Consider the following 10,551-nt stretch of genomic DNA (forward strand, 5'->3'; position numbering starts at 1 on the left):
GTCCCCCCCGCGTGGCCGAACACCGCAGCGGCGGTAGCAGCTGCCCGCGTGGGACTGAGGCGTCAGGTAGGACCGTGAGCTGCTGTTCAAGCCCACCGGTTGGGTCACGCGCTCCCCCCCCCCCCCCCCCCCCCCCTTCCCTGTTGTCCGGGGAAACGGCTGCTCCGGTGGTTGCCGCGCGCGCCGCGCCTCCCATCTCCCGCCCCTTGCGCGGAGCCGAGAGAGAGTCAATTAGCGTCACGGAGCCGCCGCGGCGCGAGGAGGCGGCGCTGAAATCACAACCTTCCCGACCGCAGACCACCACCGACCAGTGCGACGATCGCTGCCGTTTGGATGCTATTTATCGGACCGGGGTCGAGCACCAGCATGTCGTGAGAGGCGAGCCTAGCTGGGGAGGACTCGACACCAGGACCTGAACCGGAGCGTTAACGGGACCTGAAACGTTACCGGGGCAAGATGGTGAAGAGGAAGAGCCTGGAGGACAGCGACCAGGACTGCGGGAAGGGGGTCCCGTTCCCCATCCAGACCTTCCTCTGGAGGCAGACCAGGTCGGTGCCGCCTTGCTACCGGGTCCAGGTCCCGCTATGACAGGTGTCCTCCGCCGTCCCCGGGGACCGGGTGTCGGGGATGAGGGGGTCTCGGTGCGTTTCGGCTCGCGACACGGAAGCACCGTGTCCACGCAGTCTGTCAGAGACACGCACCGGACCCGGGGCGGACCCGGACCATAGTCAAACAAGATCTTCATCTCGCTGGTTTTTGATTGCGTCGCTGACGCGGCGGTTGTTGGTCCGTCCGTTAGATTACATGTTAGGTGTGTTGTGTAGTGATGACATGTCCGTGTTGACGTTGGGGGGTTGGGGGGGTGGGGGGGGGTCGGTGTATTTCTGCGTTTCCTCCAGAGCCTGCAGGTACACGCGTGACGCGCTGTCTGCCTATTTTCAGATGACATTTAGTCAAGGTTAGGACCGGGGATTTGGGGAGAAGATGTGAGTCGTCCTTTAACGTCAGTCGTGTGTGTGTGTGTTCGTGTGTGTGTGTGTGTATGTGTGTGTGTGTGTTTTCTTTTCCCAGCGCCTTCCTGCGTCCTAAGTTGGGGAAGCAGTATGAGGCGTCCTGCGTGGTGAGTGCCCCCCCCCCCCCCCCCCCCCCCCCCCCCCCCCCCCCCCCCCATGAGCGGGGGGCTCAGAGGACTAATCGCTCCTCCCCCTAATCCCCCCCCCCCCCCCCCCCCCCCCCCGGACCCACCTGCACCCCCCCCCCGCCGACCTCCGACCGCTTTACCAAATGAGTTCATCCTCGTGGGTCTGTCCACGGGGAAACCATATCCATAATGAATCCACGTGCACGCACACACGCACGCACACACGGAGGCAAGCACCGACACACACACATACAAACACAGATGCATATGCAAACAATCATGGACACACACACACACACACACACACACACACACACACACACACACACACACACACACACACACACACACACACACACACACACACACACACAACCTGTCGCCATGCGAGACATTTTGTCAACGTTCACAATCTCTGATCTCTCTCTGACCTACACGGAAAAAGTGTGTGAATGAAAACACAGAGTAATGATATTAATATTGCAGGGCGTGTAAATGAGGTTTATGTTATTGATTATAAGAATGAACATTTAACATATGTCGGATAATATGTGATCACTGGGCTCAATCGCTCATTAGCATGGTATGATTTGATGTACGCAACAATTATTTTTGCATTACCACAGCATAGTAATGATAGGAATACAAATATAATAATAATTAAAATAGACAATAATACTGTAATGAATACTGCGATTAGGGTTGTTTGTTTAAAGGTGAACCTCTCTCCCTCCCTCTCTCTCTCTCTCCCTCCCTCTCTCTCTCTCTCTCGCTCTCTCTCTTTCTCCCTTCCTCCCCCCTACCCCTCCCCCCCTCTCTCCCTCCCGCTCCCCTCTCCCTCCCCCTCCCCCTCCCCTCCTCTCCCTCTCCCCCTACCCCCCCCCCCCCCCCCCCCCTCCCCTCCCCCTCCCTCCCCCCCTCCCCAGTCCTTTGAGCGTGTGCTGGTGGAGAACAAGCTGCATGGCCTGTCTCCGGCGCTGTCCGAGGCCATCCAGAGCATCTCTCGCTGGGATCTGGTCCAGGCGGCGCTGCCCCACGTCCTGCACTGCACCTCCATCCTGTTGTCCAACCGCAACAAGCTGGGTGAGGGACCCAGGGGAGGGTGGATGTCTCTACCTATCTGTCTGTCTCTCTGTCTATCTGTCGCTCTGTTTCTCCCTCTCTCTCTCTCTCTCTCTCTCTCTCTCTCTCTCTCTCTCTCTCTCTCTCTCTTTCCAATCTCTCTCTCTCTTTCCAATCTCTCTCTCTGTCTTTCTCTCTCTTTCCAATCTCTCTCTCTTTCCAATCTCTCTCTCTGTCTTTCTCTCTCTCTCTGTCTCTCTCGCTGTCTTTCTCTCTCGCTCTCTCTCTCTTTCCTATCTCTCTCTCTCTCTCTCTCTCTCTCTCTCTCTCTCTCTCTCTCTCTCTCTCTCTCTCTCTCTCTCTCTCTCTCTCTCTCTCTCTCTCTCTTTCCAATCTCTTTCTCTCTCTCTCTCTATCTCTCCAATCTCTTTCCTTATTTCCTCCCGGGCTGGTGACTGTCAACAGCTGTTGTTAGCGGCTGTTCCCTAGCAACCACTATCAGTGTCAGCTGATTGGCCCCCTAGGACTCGACCGGCCGCTGCCACGGAAACAAGACTGGCTCGCCATCCAATCACAGACCTGAATGGAAACCTCTCCGAGCCTATCTGAACCCTGGCTTTATCCAGGCCCAGAGCACCTCGTCATAACTCAAACCATTAATGAACTAATGCTGGATTGATGATGAGGATCACGATGGAAATGCTTTCTCCAATCGAACGTTAACCGGACGCTAACATTAGTGACATAAACCGTCACTAACCTAATGTCACCTCAACCGCTGCCTTCATCATCTCTAAACCGATTTAACCTTAACCACACCAAACCTGATGTTGATCATGACAGGCCGTTTAAAAGGCCCGTCAAAAAGACCCTCCCACAAGTGGGAGGGTCCACCCAGATGTGTGCCTGTAGGCCTCTAGGTAACTACCGGTTGTCTCAGGCTCCTAGGGACGGTTTAATCCAACGCCTTCACGTAACCACGTCCCACACTCTGTGGACGTCGGGAGGGTACGAGCCCTTTCCCTAGCTCACTGTAATAAGACCAACAGGGGGTTCTGTTCAAACTCTAGGCCGGCTAGTGAACCTATAACTGAACTGTGTCCTGCTGCCTTTAAAACTACTAATATGGACTTACCAGCTGCCACTCAAAGCGCTTTACAATATCCCCTCACATTCACCCATTCAAATATTTATTTGGACTGCATTTATATAGCGCTTTTCTAACCATTGGCCACCCAAAGCGCTTTACAATATTGCCTCACATTCAACATTTAGGCACACATTCACACACCGACGGCGGAGTCAGCCATGCAAGGCGACAGCCAGCTCGTCGGGAGCAGTTAGGATGAGGCGCCTTGCTCAAGCACACCTCAACACTCACTTAGGAGGAGCCGGGGATTGAACCGGCAACCTTCAGGTTACCAGCCGACCCACAGCAGTAGGGTAGGCACCGGGTAGGCTAACAGGGGAAGTGGCAACGGGGTTCGAGTCCCCGCTCAAAGGTACTGGGTCTGAACTCCACCGTCCCTCACAGCTCTTAACTCCTGACCCCGTGACCTTTGTCCTCTGACCCCGTGACCTTTTCCCTCTGACCCCGTGACCTTTGCCCTCTGACCCCGTGACCTTTTGCCCCCGAAGGCCACCAGGACAAGCTGGGGGTGGCGGAGACCAAGCTGCTGCACACGCTGCACTGGATGCTGCTGGAGGCGGCCCAGGAGTGCAACCCCGACCCCGGCCAGGGCCAGGGGTCCGGTCAAGGCCAGGGGTCCGGCCAGGGCTGGGCGGGGGGCAGCGGCAGCAGCAGCGGGTACCTCCAGCCCCAGGCCAACCAGGGCTCCTCCCCGGGCCCCGGCCCCGGGCCGGCCCTGGGGGGGTCGGGTCCCCAGCGCAGCGCCTCGTTCCAGGAGGAGGAGGAGAACCAGCGCTCCAAGATGTTCCACAAGAGCATGTCCACCGTGGAGCTGTTTGTCTTCCTGTTCGCCCCGCTCATCCACCGCATCAAGGTGGGTAAACCTGTAACCCTGTAAACCACCACACTCCGTCTAGACCACGTCAACGTGGGTAAACCTGTAGCCCCTGTAAACCACCAAACTCCGTCTAGACCACGTCAAGGTGGGTAAACCTGTAGCCCCTGTAAACCACCACACTCCGTCTAGACCACGTCAAGGTGGGTAAACCTGTAGCCCCTGTAAACCACCACAGTCCCACTAGACCACGTCAAGGTGGGTAAACCTGTAGCCCCCGTAAACCACCACACTCCGTCTAGACCACGTCAAGGTGGGTAAACCTGTAGCCCCTGTAAACCACCACACTCCGTCTAGACTACGTCAAGGTGGGTAAACCTGTAACCCCTGTAAACCACCACAGTCCCACTAGACCACGTCAAGGTGGGTAAACCTGTAGCCCCTGTAAACCACCAACCACCGCTCTACCTCCTGAGCCCATGCGGCCCACCAGGACTGTAGCTCTGAGATCTTACCTCCAGCACCCCTCTCCAACAAAGACCTGTGATGTTTGTCCTTGTGCGTCATTTCCTGCAGGAGTCCGACCTCACCTTCCGATTGGCCAGCGGCCTGGTCATCTGGCAGCCAATGTGGGAGCACCGACAGCCAGATGTTCCCGCCTTCTCCGCGCTCATCAAACCTGTCCGAAACATCGTCACAGGTGCGACATCGAACACATCTTCAAAGTCAAAGTTGTCCATATTGTTTTTCAAGTACTTGACAAGGTTCTGCCGGGGAACGCAGTCTAGGAGAATCTCCGGGCCCAGTTTTTCAAAAGTAATCCAGAGGCATTTCGGATCACGGATTGAATCAAACCTTGGAAATGGGTTTTTCAAAGCAAAAGTGGGATCCCGAACAAAGATCAGATAATGTAATCCGATCTTACATTTGATCTGCAGATTAAACCTGCTCTTTGGGTTTTTCAAAACTTTGAACTCGGTTTCGGATCTATTTGATCCATAAAAAGAGGATTCAACTGTTCCCATCAGAAGGGTGGATTCAGTTGGTTATCCTGAAATTTGGTTTTTGGATTACAGTGATCCAATCCCATGTTCCATTAAAAAGGCATAAAAGCAAGATGGATCAGGTGATCCTTGATAGCAAAACATGGGATTTCCAAATCCGGAACAATTTGATCCGTATGCAATTTTTTTTTAAAACTGGGGCCTGAAAATCATTAATCTCAAGCCAGTAATGGTCTCTCTCTCTCTCTCTCTCTCTCTCGCTCTCGCTCTCGCTCTCGCTCTCGCTCTCTCTCCCTCTCTCCTTCCTGCAGCCAAGAGGAACTCCCCCGTCAACCACCAGTGTAGCCCCGCGGGATCTGGCAACCCGTCCCCCCTGGTGAGTTGATGATTCCTGTCCCATTCCTGTGCATTAATGTGTGGAGTCTGATCCCTCTGTCTCTCTCTGTCTCCCCTCCCCCCCCCCCCCCGCCAGGGGTTCCAGGTGGTCTGCGAAGCCGTCCAATCAGACTCCTCCTCGCCAGGGGGCGGGGAGCAGAGCTGTCGTCGTGGTAACTCAGTGGAAAAGGGAGGCAGGGCCTTTCATCCCCCCGTAGAGGTCAGGGGGCCCGCCAAGAAGAAGTGAGTGAACCCCCCCCCCCCCCTCCCCGCAGTGTCCCCCCTTCCCGGACCCATGACAGGAGACCGATGGCTAGCTCGGTTTAATATCTCGCCGTGTGCTAATATCTCGGTCGGTGGTTAGAGCGGGCCCTGTTTGTGTTTGACCTTTGACATGGTCGAACACAGACCGCTAGCACAGACAGCTAGCACAGACCGCTAGCACAGAGAGCTAGCACAGATAGCTAGCACAGAGAGCTAGCCCAGATAGCTAGCACAGACATCTAGCACAGAAAGCTAGCAAATTGGCTAGCACAGATAGCTAGCACAGACAGCTAGCACAAACTGCTAGCGCAGAGTGCTAGCACAGACAGCTAGCACAGACATCTAGCACAAACGGCTAGCACAAACGGCTAGCACAAACGGCTAGCACAGACAGCTAGCGGTGGAACATGTAGCCCTCTGTAGTGCTCTGAGGCGTGTAGCATGCTAGCGTAGCACGGTTCTCCGTTTCATTGCTGAATAGCCCACCGATCCCTAGTGTTTCCCCGAGCCAATTGGACACACACACGCACAACACACATATAGTTCACACCCACATATCACAATCACACACACATATCACCCCCACACACATACACACACACACACACACACCCCGTCTTGCCTGAGCGCGTCTGAACCCATCTGACTCATAACCAGAGTAATTATGCTGAAGTAATGTGCAATGTGTCTGATGTTGGCAGTAGCACGGACTGATCTAGCGTAGCCTAGCCTGCTCTAGCCTGGCCTAGCGTAGCGTAGCATAGAATAACAAAACCTGTTTTAGCCCAGCGTACCGTACCTGGTCTGTACTAGCCTAGCCTAGGCTAACGTCACCAAGTTTAGCCTAGCCTGGCCTGGATAGCATAAACTGGCATGAAATAACATATCAGCATGATGTTAGGTGTTCCAAGCTTAGCTTTGCCAGTCTTAGCCTAGCCTAGGCTGTTTTAAGTTATCCTAGCCTAGCCTTGGCTTCCTTAGATTATGCTGACAGAGCCTTTCCTAGCCTAGCTTAGCCTAGCTTAGCTTAGCATGTGTTAGCCTAGCCTGGCCTGTTTTAGCTTATCCTAGCCTTGCCTTCCTTAGAATATGCTGACTGAGCATTTCCTAGCCTAGCCTATCTCAGCCTAGCTTAGCTAAGCATGTGTTAGCCTAGCCTGGCCTCAGCCTTCTCCCGGCAGGGCTCTGCGGGCCCCGTCTGGATCCCACTGAGGGCTCCTCTATCTGGGCCAGGGGGTGCCGCCGCGAGCAGCTCGGCTAGCATATGACAGCTCTAATGTAGCACACTGCTGGTTATTCTATTAGTCACACCTGACGACCCGCTGGTCTACAGGACCATGAGCACACTCTGGTCTACACACACACACACACACACACACACACACACACACACACACACACACACACACACACACACACACACACAACATGGCTCTGCTTTCACTCAAGCGTTAAGGTTGTGTGTATGTGCGCCGGTGTGTGTGTTGAGAGTGGTTTGTGTGTGTGTGGAGAGTGTGCAGAGTGGGTTTGATGTATGTTCGGATTGTGTGTTGACAGTGTGTGTGTGTGTGTGTGTGTGTGTGTGGTGTGTGTGTGTGTGTGTGAGTGTGTGCATAAGGGGGGAGGGAGGCCGAAGGGGAGGAAACGATGACATGACCTCTCCATGACGACCGTACCCATCGCTCCCATGGGCGCCTCACGGTAACCGTGACAACCATGAGCCGCCTGGAAACAAGCGCCTCCCTGTCGTGGCCGGCGTGTCCAGCAATAGCATTGCGGAGAGGTCAGGTGACGTCTAGATGAAGCGAGCCCATTGGTGGACAAGCCGGCTGGTGTTCCGCTCTGTTTGTCTTACGCCTCGTTCTGACCGCAGGTGGACAGGGAGGTCAGAGACCGTCAGGTGGACAGGGAGGTCAGAGACCGTCAGGTGGACAGGGAGGTCAGAGACCGTCAGGTGGACAGGGAGGTCAGAGACCGTCAGGTGGACAGGGAGGTCAGAGACTGTCTGGTGGACAGGGAGGTCAGAGACCGTCTGGTGGACAGGGAGGTCAGAGACCGTCAGCTGGACAGGGAGGTCAGAGACCTCACAGTGGTATGGGAGGTCAGAGACCTCACAGTGGTATGGGAGGTCAGAGACCGTCAGGTGGACAGGGAGGTCAGAGACCTCACAGTGGTATGGGAGGTCAGAGACCGTCAGGTGGACAGGGAGGTCAGAGACCTCACAGTGGTATGGGAGGTCAGAGACCGTCAGCTGGACACGGTGTCAGAGACCTCACAGTGGTATGGGAGGTCAGAGACCGTCAGGTGGACAGGGAGGTCAGAGACCTCACAGTGGTATGGGAGGTCAGAGACCGTCAGGTGGACAGGGAGGTCAGAGACCTCACAGTGGTATGGGAGGTCAGAGACCGTCAGGTGGACAGGGAGGTCAGAGACCTCACAGTGGTATGGGAGGTCAGAGACCGTCAGCTGGACACGGTGTCAGAGACCTCACAGTGGTATGGGAGGTCAGAGACCGTCAGGTGGACAGGGAGGTCAGAGACCTCACAGTGGTATGGGAGGTCAGAGACCTCACAGTGGTATGGGAGGTCAGAGACCTCACAGTGGTATGGGAGGTCAGAGACCGTCAGCTGGACAGGGAGGTCAGAGACCGTCAGGTGGACAGGGAGGTCAGAGACCTCACAGTGGTATGGGAGGTCAGAGACCTCACAGTGGTATGGGAGGTCAGAGACCTCACAGTGGACAGGGAGGTCAGAGACCTCACAGTGGTATGGGAGGTCAGAGACCTCACAGTGGTATGGGAGGTCAGAGACCTCACAGTGGTATGGGAGGTCAGAGACCTCACAGTGGACAGGGAGGTCAGAGACCTCACAGTGGTATGGGAGGTCAGAGACCTCACAGTGGTATGGGAGGTCAGAGACCTCACAGTGGTATGGGAGGTCAGAGACCTCACAGTGGACAGGGAGGTCAGAGACCTCACAGTGGACAGGGAGGTCAGAGACCTCACAGTGGACAGGGAGGTCAGAGACCTCACAGTGGTATGGGAGGTCAGAGACCTCACAGTGGTATGGGAGGTCAGAGACCTCACAGTGGTATGGGAGGTCAGAGACCTCACAGTGGTATGGGAGGTCAGAGACCTCACAGTGGTATGGGAGGTCAGAGACAGGGAGGTCAGAGACCTCACAGTGGTATGGGAGGTCAGAGACCTCACAGTGGTATGGGAGGTCAGAGACCTCACAGTGGTATGGGAGGTCAGAGACCTCACAGTGGTATGGGAGGTCAGAGACCTCACAGTGGTATGGGAGGTCAGAGACCTCACAGTGGTATGGGCCTTCTCCTTAACAGCACCTCTGGACGCCATCACTGGCAATGTAGAAACTCTACAAGGGTGTCCAAGTTGGAATGGCTGATTAGAACGTTCAGTCGGAATGTCCTATCAGATTGCCCGAATGTCCAATCAGAATATCTAATGAATGTCTAATTAGAATACTCAATTAGGATGTTCAGTCGGAACATCCAATATTAATATCTAATTAGGTATCAGCATGTGCGATCAGAAGTCGTTTAGGAGGGTCTGAATGATCTCTGAACACAAATATGATTACATGATCGGCTAATGACCCAGCCCTGATCAGCTTCTCTTTATGAGGTTTCTATTCTGGCTCTCTGGTATATCTGGTATACATCTTAGACAGATGTTTTTGGGGTTTGCTTGTTTCACGCAGGCCTGTGATTTGGGGGTTTGATAAGAACCTCAGGGGAGAACTGGTGCAATATGTCTGAATGAATAAGAGGAGGCAGGGAGGAAGGAGGAGGGAATATGGAGAAGGAGGATGATATGAAGACTTAACACAGCAAGGAGCTGGCTTCTGTGTCCATGATTACATAAGGGTTGGGGTCAATTAGGTTTAATACTAGACTCAATTATGTTCCATTAGTTAAGATTTGATTCAATGATGCTACATTGCGTTTTATTAGTTTAGGTTAGACTACATTATTGTATTACATTATAACATTACATCAGCAGTTTATTAATGGAAACACAAGATGTATGAAACGTGATGGGATTTCTTCTTAATAAAGGTTTTTTCAAGGTAAATATGAGGGATTGGCAGAGCAGTCATACTATAATAATATTAACAGTGATATTCTCTCTTCTGTTGGGACTCCGCTGTGAGTCTGAAGCCTAATATTAACATAGAGCAATGGGTCTCTCTCTCTCTCTCTTTCTCTCTCTCTCTCTCTCTCTCTCTCTCTCTCTCTCTCTCTCTCTCTCTCTCTCTCTCTCTCTCTCTCTCTCTCTCTCTCTCTCTCTCTCTCTCTCTCTCTCTCTCTCTCTCTCTCTCTCTCTCTCTCTCCTCAATGAGAACAGGCCCTCTGCTCCCTCCCCCCTCTACCAGCGTATTTTCATAGCACTGCGGGCCCTGGTGCTGATGCTGAGGCAGTTTCCATGGCAACCACTGGATCCCTGCATCCCTTCGCTGTCTTGTGGTGGGCGGGGGAGGGATATGGGTTGTTCTCACGCTCCCAGGCCTCGGCATAGGCTGTCGTCACATGGTTACCCCTGGCAACCAGGGATAGTGACGGCCTGCATGTGTGTGTGTGTCCGTGTGTGTGTGTGTGTGTGTGTGTGTCACTCATATCGCTCCGTCACTGGTTCACGTCGTGATCAACCCTCCTCTTCCATGGCTCCTTTAGTCACTCAATCAATCAATGAACCCACAATTAAATGACTTTCTCTCTC

At 54.0% G+C, this 10,551-nt stretch overlaps 1 protein-coding gene across 4 annotated transcripts in view; it reads left to right on the forward strand.

Annotated features, from left to right (window-relative positions):
* The first annotated feature begins 211 nt into the window (after positions 1 to 211).
* Positions 212 to 10,551, forward strand: part of unc80 (unc-80 homolog (C. elegans)) — a 74,378-nt gene continuing 64,038 nt past the window's right edge. For all 4 annotated transcript variants that reach the window (XM_030349893.1, XM_030349890.1, XM_030349891.1 and 1 more), the window contains exons 1-7: positions 212 to 548; positions 1,072 to 1,120; positions 2,068 to 2,224; positions 3,842 to 4,206; positions 4,744 to 4,867; positions 5,483 to 5,547; positions 5,644 to 5,789. In XM_030349893.1, the coding sequence (XP_030205753.1) occupies positions 457 to 548; positions 1,072 to 1,120; positions 2,068 to 2,224; positions 3,842 to 4,206; positions 4,744 to 4,867; positions 5,483 to 5,547; positions 5,644 to 5,789 (998 nt within the window). In that variant the 5' untranslated portion in view covers positions 212 to 456. The remainder of the gene's footprint in view (positions 549 to 1,071; positions 1,121 to 2,067; positions 2,225 to 3,841; positions 4,207 to 4,743; positions 4,868 to 5,482; positions 5,548 to 5,643; positions 5,790 to 10,551) is intronic.

This window comes from Gadus morhua, unplaced genomic scaffold (genome assembly GCF_902167405.1).
Source record: "Gadus morhua unplaced genomic scaffold, gadMor3.0, whole genome shotgun sequence".
NCBI classification, from domain to species: Eukaryota; Metazoa; Chordata; class Actinopteri; order Gadiformes; family Gadidae; genus Gadus; species Gadus morhua.